Below are 24,006 nucleotides of genomic sequence, written 5' to 3' on the forward strand. Positions count from 1 at the left end.
AACGATTACGATTGTGAAATCCGTTACCACCCCGGAAAGGCTAATGTTGTAGCTGATGCCCTAAGTCGAAAAGAAAGAGTAAAACCTCTTAGGGTCCGAGCTTTGAATATTACAATTCGTACTGATCTCACAAAGCAAATTCAAGCAGCACAGTTAGAAGCTTTAAAAGAAGAAAACGAAAAAGGTGAAATGAGCAAAGGGTTAGAAAAACAACTTGAAGAAAAAGCCGATAGAACCCTGTATTTTGCTGGTAGGATATGGGTACCAAAACATGGTAACTTAAGGCAACTAGTACTGGATGAAGCACACAAAACGAGGTACTCAATTCACCCAGGAAACGGAAAAATGTACCACGATCTCAAGAAGTTTTATTGGTGGCCTAATATGAAAACAGAAATTGCTACTTATGTAAGCAAATGTTTAACGTGTGCAAAGGTCAAAGCTGAGCACCAAAAGCCGTCAGGATTACTGCAACAACCAGAAATTCCGCAGTGGAAATGGGAAAGAATAACCATGGATTTCATTACGAAATTGCCAAGGACTGCAAGTAGTCATGATACTATTTGGGTGATAGTTGATCGTCTAACTAAATCAGCTCACTTTCTACCAATAAAGGAGACAGACAGTATGGAGAAATTAGCACGCCTATATTTGAAGGAAGTAGTTTCCAGGCATGGTGTACCCATCTCTATCATATCTGATCGCGACACCCGATTCACATCACATTTTTGGCAATCATTACAAAAAGCATTGGGAACTCGATTAGATATGAGCACCGCTTATCACCCACAGACAGATGGTCAAAGTGAAAGAACAATACAAACATTGGAAGACATGTTACGGGCATGCGTGATTGACTTTGGAACCAGTTGGGATCGACACTTACCGTTGGCAGAATTTTCATACAATAACAGCTATCATACGAGCATCAACGCAGCACCATTTGAAGCACTTTACGGTAAAAAGTGCAGATCTCCTATCTGTTGGAGTGAAGTAGGAGAAAGACAACTTACTGGACCAGAAATTATTCACGAAACCACCGAAAAGATCATTCAAATACAACAGCGATTGAAAACGGCCATGAGTCGCCAAAAGAGTTATGCTGATGTAAGAAGAAAACCGCTAGAATTTCAAGTGGGCGACAAAGTCATGTTGAAAGTGTCACCCTGGAAAGGCGTTGTACGATTCGGTAAACGAGGAAAGCTAAGTCCTAGGTACGTAGGACCCTTTGAAATCACCGAAAGAATTGGAGCAGTTGCTTATCGATTAAAGCTACCGCAAGAACTTAGTAGTGTTCACGACACATTTCACGTGTCAAATTTGAAGAAATGTTTAGCTGAAGAGGATGTCGTAATTCCTCTTGATGAAATACGAATTAATGATAAACTCCATTTTGTCGAAGAACCTGTTGAAATCATGGACCGTGAGGTCAAACAATTAAAACAAAGCAAAATACCGATAGTTAGAGTTCGTTGGAACGCAAGACGAGGACCCGAGTTTACTTGGGAACGTGAAGATCAAATGAAGCAAAAGTATCCACATTTGTTCACTGATATCGCTCATGAAACAGGTACTACTCAAAATTTCGGGACGAAATTTTCTTTAACGGGGAGGTACTGTGATGACCCGAAAATTTTTGACTTATTTAAACCAATTCTCTATACGATTTATTATTTTAACACGTTAAACAAAGTCTGTTAGATTGAGTCTCAAAATTTTAGAACTGTTACATATATACAATTACCTTTGACTACTCTCGACGATTCATGAACAATTATATGTATGTATATATATATATGTACAAGTAAAAATGACTTTCCTACAGTAAAACCCTATTTGCTACAGTAAAAATTACTTTGCTACAGTAAAACACAATTTGCTACAGTAAAACACTATTTGCTACAGTGAAACCGTATTTTGCTACAGTGCTACAGTGAAAAACGAGTTTGCTACAGTGATTTGCTACAGTAAAACACTATTTGCTACAGTAAACACTATTTGATGTCGACGAACTAGCAAACAAAAACAGAAAAGGCGGCCATGCGATCGCATGGCAAAAACACTGAAAACTCATGCGATCGCATGAGCTACAGTAAATCGAAAAGTAATATAAATACGCAGTTTGTTCGACGATGTTTATTACATTTCTCTCTTAATATTTATATTTATATTATAATTATAATTTTAAATTTAAGTTTAATAATAATAAGGTATATACGAGGGTGTTTTTAATTCGGGTTTCAAACCGCTTTAAGCTAAGGAAATATTAGGTATTATTCGGGGTATTATTCTTGAATCCAAGGCCAACCATACAGTCATCTACCATCATTACGTCTACGCAATTTGCCTACAATATTGAATTGCAATATTGAACTGTGAGTTTATAGTCTCCCTTTTTAAATACTTTAAATATTTTTGGGCTGAGAATATATGCAATTTATTTTAAACGCGATAAGACACAAGTACATACTAAATTCTACACTGAGTTAAACCGAAAATCCCTTAGCTTTGGTAACTAGTAGCTGCCAGTACATAGGATATGGACTGGTGGGCGCGAATAATTGTATATGGATCCATAGGGCTTGACATCCCCGTCCGAGCTAGAGCGCTAGCCTTTTAACGGACGTATGTTATTTGAGTTTAAGACACGTTGGTTTGCGTGTATTAAAACGAATGGGGTAATTATCACTATAGCGTTAAGTTTAGTTACCAGGGTGCTCTGTTACGTAGAATCTATTGATAAACTTTTGATGAAATCTTGTGGTCTATCTTTATATATGTTTATGACTCGAGCAATTAAACCTATAACTCACCAACATTCGTGTTGACTTTTTAGCATGTTTTATTCTCAGGTCCTTAGAATGCTTCCGCTGTGATGTGCTTGTTGCCTGCATGGAGTCTCTCATGCTTTGTACAAAGTTTATTGCATTCAAAATAAAACTGCGTTGTGTAATAAATAATTGGACTGTGATGTCAACCTGTAAATTAAAGACTTATGTATTTCGGGGTTTTGCTTATACCTAAGCACTTGCCCACATGTTTATAACTTTCTATGTTTAGAAAGTCACTTATTTTAATGAATGCAATATTTTATCAAAACGTATCATATAGAGGTCAAAACCTCACTGTGGAATCAATGATTAACGTGCCGCGTCAATAGCGATTTTGACGGGTCGTTACATACACTATACTCGAAAATATATTTCATCCGCTAACGGTAGCGAACCGTCCGAATGAGGCTCGTCAAGCCCATGTGATCACATAATATAAGTTCTCGTTTACACTCTGCAAGTGTAACTAATGATAATTGAATTGAGGCTTTTTGTTCAAACCCGTACGTGGAATGTTCGTTTTCGTACTTGTGTTCAAAGTGTAAAAGTATGATACGTATATGTTTCTCATCCCATAGTTTAAAGCATAAAAGTTGTTTGAAAGATGGGACTATGATCTCACCTTGTGTGCATGAGCAATAACTACTTCAACAAATAACGTATGCAAAGAACAATGCTAGTCTTGACCTAAACAAATAGGTCGTATCAATAACGGTAAACACGATAGGTCAAAGATGTTCAATTAGTCCTATGGCTCGTTACGACTCGATTATGTAGCATGTGAATCAAATTGTCAAGTTTCATGCAAGATACAAGTATAGAAACAAGTTAGAAATATTGCATAATCATTTGGTTAAGTTTGACAAAAAGTCAAACTTTGGTCGGGTCAAAGTCAACGAAAAAGTTAACACGTTCGGGTCGGGTCCCGAACTATTTTTCTGAGGTTTTTAATCATGTATAAGCATGTTAGAATAAGTTACATGTGAATCGGAGGCGCGTAGCATAAAAAACATTTTTCATAAAAGTGACAAGTTGGTCAGCCCACTTTGGCGCGCCGCGCGGGGATATGGCGCGCCGCGCCATTACCTGTGCAGAAATTCTGGTAGTTTTCAAGTTTAATGCACGGACCTAACTTCAAACAATCACCATTTATGACCCGCAAACAATCAAAACATGTATCTTATATCATCGGAAAGGTATTTTGACAAGGAAAGCAACTAAACACATTTCAACAATCACATTTACTTTTACAACAACCAAATTTTACATTCAAAGCTCCTCATTTAATGCATCCAAGTTCATAAATGCAATTCGATGATTCGGCAACCAATTTACATGAACGATATGCCGTTTCGAAGGTAATCAAGCATACAATACAACCTAACACTTACAAATAACATTTCATGTCATTCAAAGCATCAAAAGTCCATTTCAAGTTCATCAAACCCTAACCCAATTTCACCAAAATCACTAATCAAGTTCATGAAGTTTTCTAAAGCAACCTACACATCAAATTGAAGCTAGTGATACTAGGAACACATTTAATACTTGCACTTTATCATAACAACAACATTTAAGCAACCAAATCATCAATCAAACACACCAAACTTTCAAGTTCATGCTAGTTACTAAAAATAACAAGATCGAACATATAAATCATATATTCATGTTAGACTTGAGCCATAGACACTAACTAACAACTTTATTAGTTAAAAGCATCAAGAACACAAAATCTAGTGATTTTATAAAGTTACCCAAATTAGATGTAATCGGTATGGAATCGAAGATGAAGTTGCAAGGATTCCAAAAATGTAATTTGTTTTGCGAAACACCCGCTAGCTTGAATTTGGATGATGATTCTTTGAAATGGTGTTTTGAGAGAAAATATGAAAGTAGTAAAGAAAAAGGGAAATGAAAATGAAAAAGAAAGGGAGGTGGGTGTTGACTAGTCAAAAGCTAGTCACATCTTTGCTCCCTTGGCAAAACTAGTTCCTCTAGTTCGGTTGCGATTGCGTGAATTACCTAAACGAGATATTTTTAAAACGCGTATCAACGGGAGATGTTATAAACATATAACGGAATTTAAAATAGTTAAACGGAAAAGTAAACGAAAAAAGGCGGGATGTTACATTACTTACTCCTTAAAAGAAATTTCGTCCTGAAATTTAAGTAGGCGTAATAGTCGTTGTTTCTTCCTCGGAATCTTGCGTTTCCGGAACCGGGAATAAGTGAGGGTATTTCCTTTGCATTTGGTCTTGTCTTTCCCAAGTAAACTCGGGTCCCCTTTTGGCGTTCCAACGGACTTTGACAATCGGGATTCGGCTTTGTTTCAACGTCTTGACGGAGGTGTCCACAATCTCAACCGGTTCCTCCACAAAATGGAGTTTGTCATCAATAGTAAGCTCCTCGAGAGGGATGACTATATCGGGTTCGGCAAGGCACTTTTTCAAGTTAGATACATGGAAGGTAGGATGAACGGAGCTCAATTGAGGCGGAAGATCTAAACGATAAGCAACGGTTCCAATACGCTCTAAGATTTCGAAAGGACCAATATACCGTGGATTTAGCTTCCCGCGTTTCCCAAATCGGATTACACCTTTCCAAGGCGCGACTTTTAACATTACTCGGTCACCGACTTGAAATTCTAGGTCGTTGCGTCTTTTTTCGGTATAGCACTTTTGACGACTCCGGGCCGTCCGAAGCCTATCTCGGATTTGAACGATCTTCTCGGTGGTTTCGTGAATGAGTTTGGGTTCGGTGATTTGCACGTCGCCTACTTCGGCCCAACAAAGAGGTGAATGACATTTTCGGCCATATAACGCTTCAAAAGGTGCGGCTTTTATACTCGCGTGATAACTATTGTTGTAAGAGAACTCAGCGAGAGGCAAGTGCTTGCCCCAAGCTTTTCCAAAATCAACAACATAAGCTCGTAACATGTCCTCCAAGGTTTGAATTGTTCGTTCGCTTTGCTCATCGGTTTGGGGATGATATGCGGTGCTCATGTCTAAACGCGTTCCCAATGCTTCTTGCAAGGTACGCCAAAATCTAGAAACAAAACGGCCATCTCGGTCGGAGATAATCGATAAAGGTACACCGTGTCGGGCTACGATCTCCTTGATGTAGAGTTGTGCAAGTTTTTCCATTTTGTCCGTTTCTTTCATAGCGAGGAAGTGTGCAGATTTGGTGAGACGGTCAACGATAACCCAAATAGTGTCATAACCGCCCGTCGTTTTTGGTAGCTTGGTGATAAAATCCATTGTTATTCTTTCCCACTTCCATTGCGGGATTTTGGGTTGTTGAAGTAACCCAGACGGTCTTTGGTGTTCGGCTTTGACTTTGGAACATGTCAAACACTTGGCAACATTAGTAGCTACGTCCCTTTTGATGTTCGGCCACCAATATTGTTCTTTAAGGTCGTGGTACATCTTATTGGCACCGGGGTGAATTGAGTATCGTGACTTATGGGCTTCATCTAAAATAAGGCTTCGCAAGTCCCCATAACTAGGCACCCAAATTCTTCCGGCGAAATATCGGAGTCCAGTTTCTTTAGTTTCGAATCGAGAGACGAGAATGTTCAAGAGCTCGTGTGAAATGTTTTCATCCTTGAGAGCCTCATCTTGGGCCACCCAAATTTGGCTATTAAGGTTTGTGTGAATGGTGATGTTTAAAGCTCGGACACGAAGAGGCACCACTCTTTCCTTTCAACTTAAGGCATCGGCTACTACGTTTGCCTTTCCGGGATGGTAACGAAGCTCACAATCATAGTCGTTTAAATTTTCAATCCACCGTCGTTGTCTCATGTTTATTTGCTTTTGATCAAAGATGTGTTGGAGGCTTTTGTGATCGGTGAAGATAGTACTCTTGGTTCCATAAAGATAGTGTCTCCACATTTTAAGTGCGAAGACAACGGCTCCGAATTCGAGATCATGTGTCGTGTAGTTTCGTTTATGAATTTTGAGTTGTCGAGAGGCATAAGCAATAACCATGTTTCGAGGCATCGCAGTATACAACAAAATCATCATTGCCTTCGGGAAGTGACAAGATAGGAGCGGTGGTTAGCTTTGTTTTCAAGATTTGAAATGCGGATTCTTGTTCGGTCGCCCAAACGAATTTCTTTCCCTTGTGAGTTAACGCGGTTAGAGGACGAGCAACCAAAGAGAAATCCTTGATGAATCTACGATAGTATCCGGCGAGACCCAAGAATTGACGAATGTGAGTAGGAGTAATAGGAGTCTCCCATTTACTAATGGCTTTGATTTTTGATGGATCGACTTTAATACATTGATCACTTACAACATGACTAAGAAATTGAACTTCCTTCAACCAAAATTCACACTTGGAGAATTTGGCATATAGTCGTTCTTGTCTCAAGAGTTCGAGCACAAGTCGAAGATGTTGTTCGTGCTCTTCTTCGCTTTTAGAGTAGACCAAGATGTCATCGATGAAGACAATAACGAATTTATCGCGATACGGTTTACACACGCGGTTCATAAGATCCATGAACACCGCCGGTGCGTTAGTGAGACCAAATGGCATAACAAGAAATTCATAACTACCATAACGAGTTCGAAAAGCGGTTTTGGAGACATCTTCCCCCTTAACCCTTAATTGATGATAACCCGAGCGGAGATCGATTTTCGAATATACACAAGACCCTTGTAGTTGATCAAAGAGGTCATTGATGCGAGGAAGGGGATATCGGTTCTTAACCGTCAATTTGTTTAGTTCACGATAATCAATGCACATTCGTAGGGATTCATCTTTCTTTTTAACAAACAAAATTGGAGCGCCCCATGGTGAATGGCTAGGTTGGATAAAACCACGGTCAAGTAGTTCTTGGATTTGACTTTGGAATTCTTGCATTTCGGATGGAGTAAGTCAATATGGTGCACGTGCTACGGGTGCGGCTCCCGGAATAAGATCGATTTGGAATTCAACCGGTCGATGAGGTGGAAGACCCGGAAATTCGTCGGGAAATACATCGGAATAGTCGCTAACAATTGGCACATCATCGATGTGGTTCTCATCGGACTCGACTTTCTTAACGTGAGCAAGGATCGCAAAACAACCCTTACAGAGTAGTTTTCTAACTTTAATGCACGAAACGAGGTTGAGTCCAGTGCAACTCTTATCGCCATAAACAATCAAGGGTTCACCATTCTCGATATTGCGTTAAGATCACAAAGGATGTGAGATTTCATTTTGGCTAGCCAATTCATACCGATTATTACATCGAAGCTTCCCAGTTCCATGGGTATCAAGTCAATTTCAAACTCATTACCCAAAATGTTTAACGTACACCCCCAGTAATATGTGTCGGCACTCAATAGTTTCTCGTTGGCCACTTCAATGGTATAAGTGGTATCTAGTGGAAGTGGTGGAGTGCTAAAAGAATGAGTCAAAGTCTTGGATACAAAACTCTTATCGGCACCCGAATCGAATAAACAAGTAACATAAGTGTTGTTGAGGAGAAACGTACCCGTGACTAATTCATTGTCATCTCGGGCTTCCTCGGTATTGATGTTGAAAGCTCGGCCGCGTGTGTTGGGGTTGGCTTTCTTCTTTGGACATGCATTTCTAAAATGACCCGTTTGGCCACATTCATAACAAGTACCCGATTTTGGTGCATTGGGCACCTTTTGAGCGACGGGGGCGGCACTTCTACAATCGTTGGCCACATGACCACCCCTTTGGCACCGGTGGCAAAATAGATTGCTACATTCACCATAGTGGTGTTTGTGGCATTTGTTGCAAAAGGGTTTATTTCCGCCATAACTTTTCTTGGCGTCGGAGGTGAAAGGATTTTTGGTGAAGTTGTTGTTGTAGTTGTTGCTTGATTGGGGGGCTTCCCATTTTCTTTTGTTGTCGCCCAATTTATCCTCGGCCTTAGGTGCCAAAACTATGATTTCGTCAACCGTTTCGATCAATTGGCGGGCCATGTTTAAGGCTTGTTGTAGGTTAACGGGTTTGGATGACATCACTCCTTGTTTGATGCTCTTTGGAAGACCATCCATATAAAGTTCAACCCTTTGAGATTCGGGGTTCACGAGGTTGGGACACATCAAGGATAGTTCGGCGAATCGTTGATTGTAGGCCTTGAGATCGTTTCCGACTGCCTTTAAAGTTCTTAGCTCTTGTTCGAGCTTTCGGGTTTCTTCATGAGGGAAAAATTCGACGATCATCCTTTCCCTTAAATCGGCCCAAGAGAGGGCGTGAGCTTCATCGGTACCCACCGATTGTACATACGTGTTCCACCATGTGAGGGCGATTCCGGCAAAGGTGTGGGTGTAATATCTGACCTTGTCTTGGTCCCGACAACCGCTTATGCTAAAGACGGCTTCCGTTTGCTCAAACCATCGGGTGAGCACAACCGGTCCCCCGGTCCCATCAAAAGTATGAGGTTTGCACCCCATGAAAGCTTTATAGGATCACCCTTCGCTTGAGTTACCGGCCCCCTGATTGTTGTTGTTGTAGTTGTTGTTATTATTGTTGTTGGAGGAGTGACCGGCCATGGCCGCATCCACGGCTGTGGCTATCATTCGTTGTAGAGCTTGTTCGGGAGTCTCATGGTGTGGCACACGACGAGGAGGCATTGTTCCTTCAAAACACAAGAATACCGTTGATTAGTATTTTCAATAATACTAATCATGATATGGAATAAGGATAGAGAAAAATTTTCCTTGACTCGCCTTAAATTCTTTATGCCATAATGTCGGAACGTTCATATGAGTCACCGTAATATAATCCCGGAAATTATATTACCCTAATTCATATATGCATTCGACATTATTTCACTAAGTCAAGGTGGCGTGTCAATTAAATTAAACGACGTGAGATTAAGATGAAATAAGAGTAGATATGAGTAGAAACGATCGAGTATAAATGCACAAGTAGTCAAGTAATTCCTACTTCAAGTCTATATGCCGGTTGTAGTCTAGACTCACTAATGTACCCTATGACTCGGGGTTGACACCAATGAACTCTAAATCCCTACAACCAACGCTCTGATACCATCTGTAGTGACCCGACCAAATCATGTTTGACGGCGCCGACTACTTAGGTCCCGTTACGTGGTCATAAGTCTTTAACGTGACGTTTGACCAAAATATGTCGCATTCATTTCATAAGTAAAAGGATGTTTCAAGTTTACAAAAGTAGTTCAATGACTAGTTACATTTCAATGTTTAACGTACAAATGAAACCTATGCGACACAATTTATAAAAGTAGTCAAAAGACGCTCCAACAATGCACGTATACTCGACATCCAAGCAAGTATCAAAAAGTAAGCGGAAGCATGTATCCTTAAGCATTCAAGGACCTGAGAAAACATATAGAAAACTGTCAACAAAAACGTTGGTGAAATCATAGGTGTTTTAGTAAACGTTGTATTTGAACCACAAGATTTAATATAAGATGATTATCAAAATCATTTGCATTCCAAAGTTTGTTATTTGTTTCGCGGGCAACCAATTATCAAACTTAACTATTTTGTACCCTGTTACGTAGTGTTAGAACATACACTATACTCGAAAATATATTTCATCCGCTAACGGTAGCGAACCGTCCGAATGAGGCTCGTCAAGCCCATGTGATCACATAATATAAGTTCTCGTTTACACCCTGCAAGTGTAACTAATGATAATTGAATTGAGGCTTTTTGTTCAAACCCGTACGTGGAATGTTTGTTTTCGTACTTGTGTTCAAAGTGTAAAAGTATGATACGTATATGTTTCTCATCCCATAGTTTAAAGCATAAAAGTTGTTTGAAAGATGCGACTATGATCTCACCTTGTGTGCATGAGCAATAACTACTTCAACAAATAACGTATGCAAAGAACAATGCTAGTCTTGACCTAAACAAATAGGTCGTATCAATAACGGTAAACACGATAGGTCAAAGATGTTCAATTAGTCCTATGGCTCGTTACGACTCGATTATGTAGCATGTGAATCAAATTGTCAAGTTTCATGCAAGATACAAGTATAGAAACAAGTTAGAAAGATTGCATAATCATTTGGTTAAGTTTGACAAAAAGTCAAACTTTGGTCGGGTCAAAGTCAATGAAAAAGTCAACACGTTCGGGTCGGGTCCCGAACTATTTTCTGAGGTTTTTAATCATGTATAAGCATGTTAGAACAAGTTACATGTGAATCGGAGGTGCGTAGCATAACAAACATTTTTCATAAAAGTGACAAGTTGGTCAGCCCACTTTGGCGCGCCGCGCGGGGATATGGCGCGCCACGCCATTACCTGTGCAGAAATTCTGGCAGTTTTCAAGTTTAATGCACGAACCTAACTTCAAACAATCACCATTTATGACCCGCAAACAACCAAAACATGTATCTTATATCATCGAAAAGGTATTTTAACAAGGAAAACAACTAAACACATTTCATCAATCACATTTACTTTTACAACAACCAAATTTTACATTCAAAGCTCCTCATTTAATGCATCCAAGTTCATAAATGCAATTCGATGATTCGGCAACCAATTTACATGAACGATATGCCGTTTCGAAGGTAATCAAGCATACAATACAACCTAACACTTACAAATAACATTTCATGTCATTCAAAGCATCAAAAGTCCATTTCAAGTTCATCAAACCCTAACCCAATTTCACCAAAATCACTAATCAAGTTCATGAAGTTTTCTAAAGCAACCTACACATCAAATTGAAGCTAGTGATACTAGGAACACATTTAATACTTGCACTTTATCATAACAACAACATTTAAGCAACCAAATCATCAATCAAACACACCAAACTTTCAAGTTCATGCTAGTTACTAAAAATAACAAGATCGAACATATAAATCATATATTCATGTTAGACTTGAGCCATAGACACTAATTAACAACTTTATTAGTTAAAAGCATCAAGAACACAAAATCTAGTGATTTAAGAAAGTTACCCAAATTAGATGTAATCGGTATGGAATCGAAGAGGAAGTTGCAAGGATTCCAAAAATGTAATTTGTTTTGCGAAACACCCGCTAGCTTGGATTTGGATGGTGATTCTTTGAAATGGTGTTTTGAGAGAAAATATGAAAGTAGTAAAGAAAAAGGGAAATGAAAATGAAAAAGAAAGGGAGGTGGATGTTGACTAGTCAAAAGCTAGTCACATCTTTGCTCCCTTGGCGAAACTAGTCCCTCGAGTTCGGTTGCGGTTGCGTGAATGACCTAAACGAGATATTTTTAAAACGCGTATCAACGGGAGATGTTATAAACATATAACGGAATTTAAAATAGTTAAACAGAAAAGTAAACAGAAAAAGGTGGGATGTTACAGAAACTAAATCCAAGGTACATTGGACCATTCCAGATTATAGATCGTGTCGGACCAGTAGCTTACCAACTGGAGCTACCTCAACAACTCACGGCTGTACATAACACTTTCCACATCTCGAATTTGAAGAAATGTTTTACTAAAGAAGATCCCACTATTCTGTTGGACAAAATCCAAATCAATGAAAAATATCAGTTCATTGAAGAACCCATCGAAATAATGGATCGTGAGGTTAAGAGACTTAAGCAAAACAAGATACTGATTGTTAAGGTTCGATGGAATGCTCGTAGAGGACCCGAGTTCACCTGAGAGCATGAAGATCAGATGAAGAAGAAATACCCGCATCTATTTCCAAAAGATTCGTCAACACCTTCAACAGCTTAAAATTTCGGGACGAAATTTATTTAACGGGTAGGTACTGTAGTGACCCGAACTTTTCCATGTTTATATATATTAATTAAGATTGATATTTACATGACTAAATGTTTCCAACATGTTAAGCAATCAAACTTGTTAAGACTTGATTAATTGAAATAGGTTTCATATAGACAATTGACCACCTAAGTTGACCGGTGATTCACGAACGTTAAAACTTGTAAAAACTATATGATGACATATATATGGTTATATATATAGTTAACATGATTTTATTATAAGTAGGTATCTCATTAAGTATTTTAACAATGTGTTGTATACATAAAAATGAGACTATTAAATTAAGAAACTATAAAAACGATATATATAACGATTATCGTTATAACAACGTCTTACTAGGTACATATGAATCATATTAAGATATTGATACACTTGGTTAATTATGTTAAATGATAAGTAAATATATCATTAAGTGTATTAACAATGAACTACATATGTAAAAATAAGACTACTAACTTAATGATTTTGAAACGAGACATATATGTAACGATTATCGTTGTAACGACATTTAACTGTATATATATCATACTAAGATATATTATATATCATAATATCATGATAATGTAACAATTTAACATCTCATTTGATATAATAAACAATGGGTTAACAACATTTAACAAGATCGTTAACCTAAAGGTTTCAAAACAACATTTACATGTAACGACTAACGATGACTTAACGACTCAGTTAAAATGTATATACATGTAGTGTTTTACTATGTATTCATACACTTTTGAAAGACTTCAAGACACTTATCAAAATACTTCTACTTAACAAAAATGCTTACAATTACATCCTCGTTCAGTTTCATCAACAATTCTACTCGTATGCACCCGTATTTTTACTCGTACAATACACAGCTTTTAGATGTATGTACTATTGGTATATACACTCCAATGATTAGCTCTTAGCAGCCCATGTGAGTCACCTAACACATGTGGGAACCATCATTTGGCAACTAGCATGAAATATCTCATAAAATTACAAAAATATGAGTAATCATTCATGACTTATTTACATGAAAACAAAATTACATATCCTTTATATCTAATCCATATACCAACGACCAAAAACACCTACAAACACTTTCATTCTTCAATTTTCTTCATCTAATTGATCTCTCTCAAGTTCCATCTTCAAGTTCTAAGTGTTCTTCATAAATTCCATAAGTATAGTTTCATAAAAATCAAGAATACTTCCAAGTTTGCAAGTCTACTTCCAAGCTTTCTAATCCATTCTAAGTAATCATATAAGATCAAGGAACCTTTGTTATTTACAGTAGGTTATCTTTCTAATTCAAGGTAATATTCATATTCAAACTTTGATTCAATTTCTACAACTATAACAATCTTATTTCGAGTGAAAATCTTACTTGAACTGTTTTCGTGTCATGATTCTGTTTCAAGAACTTTCAAGCCATCCAAGGATCCTTTGAAGCTAGATCTATTTTTCTCATTTCCAGTAGTTTTATCCAGAAAACTTGAGGTAGTAATGATGTTCATAACATCATTCGATTCATACATATAAAGCTATCTTATTCGAAGGTTTAAACTTGTAATCACTAGAACATAGTTTAGTTAATTCTAAACTTGTTCGCAAACAAAACTTAATCCTTCTAACTTAACTTTTAAAATCAACTAAACACATGTTCTATATCTATATGATATGCTTACTTAATGATTCAAAACCTGGAAACACGATGAACACCATAAAATCGGATATACGTCGTCGTAGTGAAACAGGGGACTGTTTTGGTTTGGATAATTAAAAACTATGAAAACTTTGATTTAAAAGTTGTTCTTCTGAGAAAATGATTTTTCATATGAACATGAAACTATATCCAAAAATCAAGGTTAAACTCAAAGTGGAAGTATGTTTTCTAAAATGGTCATCTAGACGTCGTTCTTTCGACTGAAATGACTACCTTTAAAAAAATGACTTGTAACTTATATTTCCAACTATAAACCTATACTTTTTCTGTTTAGATTCATAAAATAGAGTTCAATATGAAACCATAGCAATTTGATTCACTCAAAACGGATTTAAAATGAAGAAGTTATGGGTAAAAACAAGATTGGATATTTTTGATCTTTTTAGCTACGGGAAATGTTTAACAAATCTATAAAAATTATATTCTAGCTAACTTATATTGTATTATACATGTATTCTAATATATTATGTAATCTTGGGATACCATAGACACGTATGCAAATGTTTTGACATATCATATCGACCCATGTATATATATTATTTGGAACAACCATAGACACTCTATATGCAGTAATATTGGAGTTACCTATACAGGGTTGAGGTTGATTCCAAAAATATATATACTTTGAGTTGTGATCTAGCCTGAGACGTGTATACACTGGGTCGTGGATTGATTCAAGATAATATATATCGATTTATTTCTGTACATCTAACTGTGGACAACTAGTTGTAGGTTACTAACGAGGACAGCTGACTTAATACACTCAAATCTTTAAAACATAATAAAAATGGTTGTAATTATATTTTGATCATACTTTGATATATATGTACATATTTGTATAGGTTCGTGAATCGATCCGTGGCCAAGTCTTATTTCTGAGGAAGGAAATATCTGTGAAAGTGAGTTATAGTCCCACTTTTAAAATCTAATATTTTTGGGATGAGAATACATGCAGGTTTTATAAATGATTTACAAAATAGACACAAGTACGTGAAACTACATTCTATGGTTGAATTATCGAAATCGAATATGCCCTTTTTTTATTAAGTCTGGTAATCTAAGAATTAGGGAACAGACACCCTAATTGATGCGAATCCTAAAGATAGATCTATTGGGCCTAACAAACTCCATCCAAAGTACCGGATGCTTTAGTACTTCAAAATTTATATCATATCAGAAGGGTGTCCCGGAATGATGGGGATATTCTTTTATATGCATCTTGTTAATGTCGGTTACCAGGTGTTCACCATATGAATAATTTTTATCTCTATGTATGGGATGTGTATTGAAATATGAAATCTTGTGGTCTATTGTTACGATTTGATATATATAGGTTAAACCTATAACTCACCAACATTTTTGTTGACGTTTAAAGCATGTTTATTCTAAGGTGAATACTAAGAGCTTCCGCTGTTGCATACTAAAATAAGGACAAGATTTGGAGTCCATGTTTGTATGATATTGTGTAAAAACTGTATTCAAGAAACATATGTCGATGTAATATATTTCTATTGTAAACCATTATGTAATGATCGTGTGTAAACAGTATATTTTAGATTATCATTATTTGATAATGTATGTAATGTTTTTAAAACCTTTATTGATAAAATAAAGGTTATAGTTGTTTTAAAAATGAATGCAGTCTTTGAAAAACGTCTCATATAGAGGTCAAAATCTCGCAACGAAATCAATTAATATGGAACGTTTATAATCAATATGAACGGGACATTTCAGTTATCATCTTCACGGGGTTGGGATAGGAAACCTCCACTTACCAAAAGATAGTCTTCCAAGTCATAAGCTATGCTTTTTCCTTACCTTTCACATTACTACCACAAGCACCTAAAAAATAAACACTAAACGAGTAAGCTTACGCTTAGTGAGAAACACACGTAAGTAAATAAGTATTATCTATCACAACTAAACAAAATATATAATAGAAAGCACAAACTACCGCAAAATTAACGGATATGTAGTCATACTCCCGATGGGATGATTGTACATTACAATCAACCACTATTTCTACCGCATAGTCTTAACTAAATTGTTAGTTTCGACTAATTTTACAGCATTGGAAATACATCCCGCAAATCATATACTGTTATTTACACAAATTTAAATAAAGGTAGATAACTCTCCATTTACTTACATATAAATTCACCTTGCAACATCTTCCAAGCCACAACACAAAACAAGTACGCACTTCTTTATCAACCTACAATTATATATATCATTTAAACACAAGAGTTTACTATTCACATCAATATTTAATTACTTAAAGTGTATTTTCTCTTTAACAATATTAGATATTTGTTGGTCAGCTTCCTAACCATGTTACTTCCTTTCTAGTCTAACAAGTGTGCTATTATACACTTTGCTCTTATAGTATATTAATGACCCGTAAAACTACCCATTTTAATACTCCCATCATATTTGGTCTAAACATACACTTGGTGTATTACTACATACACCATCTTCCTTTATCCTTGTTATAATCAAACCTTGACCCATTAATTATTATGTTTATAGACTTCTTGAAAACCATCTTCCTTTACTATAACCGATTCTAGCATGGTATCAACATTTTTTTGAGCATTGTGTTTCAATTTGCTCAAACAGCTTACAACCATCACAACGTGGCAGTCTCGATTAATACTCCACCTTAACCACATCACATCTCTTCACACGGCCATTCCAGTGTAACAACCGTATTATTTTCTTTCAAAATCAAAATTGCAGACACCTTAATAAGAGCTCTAGCATAATTAGGACGTCCCCACGCCCCATAATACATAGTGCACATGTAACTATCCAACATTATAGGACGTCCTATCATTGAAGCAATTCTCGATCCATCTTCTGTGAACCCTGTTAAAGGCACATCATATAGCTTGGCCCAAACCGGGACCGTAGTCAATTCCTCCTTCGCCAATGAGACATCAAGTGTCCACTTGTTAAGGATTATATGAATAGTTCTAATGATCCATGGTCCACTTTCTATCACATTCATCGTCCCTTTTTTTCATCATAAACTTGAAAAAATAGAATCCCTTAGAATTCATCATAATGCGTTCAATATCAAATATCTAACACATAATTTTGGACAACAGGTAAAGCAACCTGTTTACCCAAAAAGTAACCATATAGAGTATTCTCATACCTTTTAATGGCCTCTTGGACCGTAGACATTGGTAGTATCACATCAACATCACGATTACATTACATGCTATAGGTTATATGTAACGAAAATTTAATTTCCGTTTAGCCTCCACATAATGACCATTTAGGGCGGATACATAAGACACATGTTTTTCTGAATTCTGATTACCCTCACCATTCACATGTATTTGACCTCTATCGTGGTTCTCAATGTTTTCATTTAGCAATGTTTCCTCTACATGATTAGCATTTGTTCCCTTCTTTTCCCGATTATTATCGTCTTTTTCATCATATGAATCAGTTGTCGTATACACAATGCGTACATCATCGTATTCGCGAGCAGGGGACCTAATCCTAAATTCCCAATCTTCCTTTTCTTAGGATTAACATCCCCCAACGTAGCCTCCTTTATGTCAGATTCAGACCAATCATTAAGAGTATGTACCCGATCGTTAAAAATAGGAACATCATCATCAGTAGGATTAGAATCACCCATCTGTTCATGAAAATCCTTATTATCCATTGATAAGCCTTCTCGATTAGTATTAGCACATGTTGTCTTTACCGATGTAACATCATAATAACCACTATTATTAAAACTATAATCACCTCCAATCCGATTGCTACGTAAAACCTTCGACTACAAGGGTTGTGAGGGTTTCTTCTTTTTCCCAGTGGAGCTCTTACCCATGACTAACACTCAAAGATAACAAACCAGGGGAAGGAATAAACGTGATAGAATAGTCTAGAGGAAGATCGACAAGAAAAATGGCGTTGTTGCCCAAAAAAATTGGAGTACACTCGGGTTTATTTAAAAATTAATTTATTCTCATATATATTCAAATTTTATATCCATGTATATATTTATTTATTGTTCACTCTCAATATAGATTTAATATATATCTACATATATTTGTATACACGTGTTTATAGTCAGAAGTTCAAACGAGAACAAAAAAGGTGCTCTACTCAAGCACTGGCCAGTATGTATCTATGGTAGTATATTATTAACAATGTATCATTAGAACACATACTTTTATTGTTCATCATATTTTTCTAACTCTAAAAGCGTATTATTAGTAATTTCCCACCACTATATTAATAGCAGCTTCCTTTTCCACCTCACACTCCTCCCATTTGTTTCTCCCAGAAGGTTCTAGCGATCTTCAATCTCCATCGCCACCATCACTATCATCGCCACTAAAAGGTTTGGTCTCTGCGATTACTATCTGAAATTATTAACATTGTTATCTATATACTCTATGTGTCTCGAATATGCTGTCAATATTTCTTTTTAAGGATGTCTCAATTTGTTCTTTTTTTAAAACAGATAAAATAAGGAGATTTTTAATGTTTGCATGTAAGACAAAAAGATATATAAATCTTAAGGGGTAAAACATTAAAGTTAACAAAAGTACAGTGTAATAATCTATGGATAATAAAATTGGGACGAAGAAAGTATGCAATATATCTAATGCTGGTTTATGATCTTTTCAAAACAGTCTTTCCTTTCGGATTGAGAGAAGAATGCTTTTTCTATCTAAAATGTTGGGGATGAGTCTCTCTATTAGAATAAAAGAATGACTTTATACTTCTTATTTCCACTTACCCTCACTTCTACTGATATAATTAATGTACTTCATTCATCCCTAATTAATAGTTCAGTATTTTATTTTAGATGTTTTCAATTAGTTGTTCACTTTTATAAATAGATAATAAAAATAAAGTAAAGTTTCTTTATACTCTTATTTTATGCATATAAAATAAACAGTGTATTTTTGTTTCTAGACAATTAATATGAAACGAAAATAGTAATCCGTATTTGTTTTGTTTACTTTTTTAATGCTAAACCAATAAAGACTAAAAGGTACTATATGGCCTATCTCCTCTAAGCTACCTTTGTGGTTAGCTATTCTTGGGCCTAAAAGTTGTGCACTTTTGACTATATTTTCACCTCCCTACTCCCATAGACTCCCAACTTTTACTATTTTATACACTGCCCTCTTTCCTTTTCTTCCATATCTCTCATATTATCCTTCATAATCCAAGTCCCAAAGAAAGAAAGAATTGTTTTTACCTCTATTGTAAGTTTCTTTGTTTCATCATCATGTATGAAAAGGTGCATCTATTTGGTCTTGTACCTTTTTCGATCTCTTTCTATTTTAGTACTTGTAAAATGTTTGAAGAATCTAAAATTTCACCAGTTTGTGTTTTTGTTTGATGGATCTCTCATATAAATTTGGTTGTTATCTAATTTGCTCAAATTGGCTTTAGAATAAGGATTCCGATGACATTTTCATATGATGTGTGGTATTTTTTTAGTTCATGATTGGATTAAGGTCATGTGGTTTTGGTTTAGTTAACGGATCTTGTGATACACTAAAGATTTTAGGACCTGATTTGTTTTGATGGCCAAAAGAACCGACTAAATCAATAACGTACAAAAATTATCATTTTTTTAGGCTCAAACATTACCATTTTAATTACCTTTTACCTTTTAAACATTATCGTTTTAATTAGGGTTTCCTACTTTCTTGGCTCTTGTTATTAATTACTATTAATATAATATATTTGAATTGAATATTTGATGGATCTTGACGACTTAAAGATTTCATTTGGTTTCAACTTGACAAATGATACTCAGATTATTAAGTTGATAATACGTACTTATTTGATTTGATTTAATTTTATTGGCTCTCTTTAAAATTCTTACTTGCTTGACGAACTATCCGTACAGAAAATTATTACTGTAGCTTTTTAGTTGATCCAGATTTAAAGTTTTTTAACCTTGGTAATCTAAAGATTCCATATTTATTTAATCAGTTCAGATTATTATATCAATTATTTATATATTTATTCGATTCTCGTAGGACAAAAATACAACTAACTTCAACAAAATTGAAGTGTAAATTTTATATTATCATCTAAGTTTAAACCTAGCTAGATAATTACATGCTACATGAAATCTCTTTTCTGATGATTGGCAAAGTGTAGCGAAGATAATCACACAAAATAGTGTTCATGTGTCTTATACGGGTGTATAAATAAATTACAGGAGTATATTTAAATTAAGATAGCTAGGGTTTTAGTTACAAGTTATTTATGCTTTTGAAATAGGTTTAAATATGGTAAGAGGGAAGACTCAAATGAGGAGGATAGAGAATGCAACAAGTAGACAAGTGACATTCTCTAAAAGAAGAAATGGTTTGTTGAAGAAAGCTTTTGAGCTTTCTGTTCTTTGTGATGCTGAAGTTGCTCTTATCATTTTTTCTCCAAGAAGCAAACTTTATGAATTTGCAAGTTCAAGGTCTCATTTTTCACTTCATTTAACATATTAAATTAATTAATTATTCCTTTTACACAGTCCTAAACAAGTAGTGTTGTAAATCTCCTTATTTCTCCCCGAGATCTCGTTTTTGGAAGGCCGCCGAGACGAGATGTCCATCTCCCGAGATTTCTCCGTCAACGGGGTCAAACTTGGTCAAAACCACGATTTCTCGAAATTTCTCGCTCAATTTTTGAGATTTCTCATAAAATCTCGTAATTTTTCGGATTTTCTTGCTAATTTCTTGGATTTTTTTGTAAGATCATATAAAAATGTATATAAATATACATATATTGATTTATTTGTATATATTTATATTATAAAAATGAAAAAGTCAACGTAAGTCAATGTCCTAGATCTCCCCGAGATTTTTCCGAGATGCCGAGATCTCCCAAAAAATTCCAAACGAGATCTCTCCGAGATCCGAGATCTACAACCTTGTAAACAAGACTCGAACTCATGACCTCAAGGTCAGATGGAATATTCGATAGCGCTAGGCGGCCAGAGACCCTTTGGTATATCATAATATCAAAAGCTACCTATACAATAAATGGTATCATAATATCATAGTATGTATATACTACGTAGTATACTAGTAATATAAGTATATTTATTCAACTACGTGTCATAGCTAGCTATACAATGAGTCATAGTATTTATATATTAATAATTAATACAACAAATTACACAAGAGACATTATGTTTTATGAATGTCAATCGAAGAGAATTGTGATTAATTGCGCTTGTTTTTTCGTTTGTGTATATGATCTCGATTAGCATGAAGGACACGATTGAACGTTATAGAGGTCATGTGAAGGAGATTAGAACCGAAAATTCTCCGTGTCCAGAAGATGTCCAGGTTTAATATCTCTCCGAATTGAAGTTTTCTTGAAAATCAATACGTTCTTGGTTCTTAGTTTACGATCCTGATATTGTTTTTTCAAATTAATTTTCTCATATTTTACCGCGGAATCTTGAATATAACCACAATTAATCGATTTGTCTCTTAATTTTTGCAGCATATGAGGCAGTTAGCTGCAGGTATGGCAAAGCAGATAGAACTCTTAGAGGTTGCAAAAAGGTGCAATTTTTCTATCATACACAATAAATATCAAGTTTTATCATTAAAATTAATTTAGTACCTATATATTTATATTTATACAAAAGGTACCTATGTAGCATAATTATCAATTTATCATTATTAATGACATCCATTCAAAGAAGGCAACAACATGTAATAAATATATAATACATTTATTTATTAATTGTATAAGACTAATTAAAATGACTATAGTATTAACGTAACACCAACGTTAATGTTTTAAATTTTTATTCAATTTTGGGACAAATAAAACATACTAGTACTAGATAAACTTAACCATATATGTAGGAAACTTTTGGGAGAAGGTATGGGATCAACCACCATTGATGAACTACTACAGATTGAACAGCGACTGGAGAAGAGTGTATGCATTGTTAGAGCGAGAAAGGTTGACTTTTTCCCAAGAAAACCATTTCTCATTTTGACTTTATAGAGCTTTATAAAATCTTGAACATAGCTGATTGTTTTGGCTTGTGTTTATAATTATTATTTAATTTTTGTTGTTGTTGTTGTAGATGCACGTTTACAATGAACAAGTTGAGCAATTGAAAGCAAAGGTAATTTGCTTACCATTGTTGCATTTTTGTGTGTAATTATTGATTTTTTTCAATTCTATGTCCAAAACTAATTTTACATGTATCATAAAAAAATAGTCATCTTACTATTTGCGGACTATTTACAAAGTATATATGTAATAAAAATTATTTTTTACTTGAAAAAGTAACAACTAAATATAATCTTACCATTAGTATTACTCCAAATGTAGTACGGAGTATTTTTTAAGTAAATTCAGTCAACTTACATCGAATATAGAGACAAAACTGACAATAATCAAATATACTTTAAACTCAAACAAAAACTATTTGTGAGAATAATTTCGGGACGAGTGTGTAATTCGACTAACTCTTTTATGTATTGTGGAACTATATAGGAGAGAATGCTCGCAAATGACAATGCAATATTGAATAAGAAGGTAAGTTTTTAATTGTTGGTCTTCAATTATTTCTTGATATGATCCCGTTAATTTAGCGAATTAAGACTAAAGAAAATTTTAATATAACTCGATATGCACCAATTTTTATAGTATCAACTTCAAGCGATTGAAGAATCAGTGGAAGGGGTAGAGAATTTTATAGTAAGTGAAAACGATGATACATCGGATGTCGAAACCGAACTGTTTATTGGACAACCAAAGAGGAGAATCAAGAAAGGTAGACATAAGAGGCTTATGTGATATCGATCATATCGAGATTATATGTTACCACATCATCTTAAAACATGCATTACTAAAGTGTGTCTACAGAAGAATCCTCCTTATATATATAGCATGTATACACAACTTAATATATATTGTGTGAATTTCAGATGTTGGTATATATAGGGATGGTCTTGTCATAAGCATTATTACTACTGCACCATATGTGACATTTCAATTCTCAAGTGTTATTCGTATATATGCGAATTTCAATTCCCAAGCGTTATTCAGAAGCATGCACTAATATATATAGAGGATGTTGAAACACATGCCCTAATAACTCACAAATATCAAATAGATCGACAAAAAGGAAAAGTAACTAAAAACCTTTAACTTTATTCATCATAAACAAATTATATATATATATATATATATATATATATATATATATATATATATATATATATATATATATATATATATATATATATATATATATAGTAATAGTATTTTGTAGCTTTTTAAGTTACAGACGTTTAGGCTTTTGAATCAATTAAATCGGAATTTGTATGAAGATGATATGATAAAAATGGTGAAGACACGCAGATTTTGTTTTTTCATCAACAATCTACTCCATTCTTTCATATCTCTTGGCCATTTTACCATGAAATCAAGTTTAAAACTAAAGTTTAAGAAGTTAACTTAGAGGATGTATAATTAGGATCGATATTTTTACCTAAAATGTGTATAATATATGCAATTTTCCCACCAAAGATAGCGTTTTTTTTTTTTTTTTTTTTTTTTTTTTTTTTTTTTTTTTTTTTTTGCTATTTGCTATTTGCTAAAAAACATATTACACATTAGACAAAATTTAAACCCTCCAACCGCAACGTTCAAGCTCCGCCACTGTATATATACGTAACAAGTGAAAACTAGTACTCCAACTAAGTTCTA

The 24,006-nt window shown here is 35.0% G+C and overlaps 1 protein-coding gene across 2 annotated transcripts; it reads left to right on the forward strand.

The window, feature by feature from the left end:
* The first annotated feature begins 19,358 nt into the window (after positions 1-19,358).
* Positions 19,359-23,221, forward strand: LOC139844807 (MADS-box protein SOC1-like). 2 transcript variants are annotated; one of them, XM_071835033.1, is made up of 8 exons: positions 19,359-19,514; positions 20,548-20,737; positions 21,533-21,614; positions 21,775-21,836; positions 22,146-22,245; positions 22,373-22,414; positions 22,789-22,830; positions 22,942-23,221. In XM_071835033.1, the coding sequence occupies exons 2-8, from the start codon at positions 20,556-20,558 to the stop codon at positions 23,089-23,091; spliced, it is 660 nt and encodes a 219-aa protein (XP_071691134.1). In that variant the 5' UTR covers positions 19,359-19,514; positions 20,548-20,555; the 3' UTR covers positions 23,092-23,221. The 2 variants fall into 2 exon arrangements, with proteins under 2 accessions (XP_071691134.1, XP_071691135.1); XM_071835034.1 differs by lacking the exon at positions 22,789-22,830.
* The last annotated feature ends 785 nt before the right edge of the window (positions 23,222-24,006 follow it).

The sequence above is a fragment of the Rutidosis leptorrhynchoides genome, chromosome 4 (assembly GCF_046630445.1).
Source record: "Rutidosis leptorrhynchoides isolate AG116_Rl617_1_P2 chromosome 4, CSIRO_AGI_Rlap_v1, whole genome shotgun sequence".
Lineage (NCBI taxonomy): Eukaryota > Viridiplantae > Streptophyta > Magnoliopsida > Asterales > Asteraceae > Rutidosis > Rutidosis leptorrhynchoides.

Coding starts and splice junctions, on each gene's coding strand:
- LOC139844807 (XM_071835033.1), top strand. CDS start 20,556: ATGGTAAGAGGGAAGACTCAAATGAGGAGGATAGAGAATGCAACAAGT. Junction 20,738..21,532: donor TATGAATTTGCAAGTTCAAG/GTCTCATTTTTC, acceptor GATCTCGATTAG/CATGAAGGACACGATTGAAC. Junction 21,837..22,145: donor CTCTTAGAGGTTGCAAAAAG/GTGCAATTTTTC, acceptor CCATATATGTAG/GAAACTTTTGGGAGAAGGTA.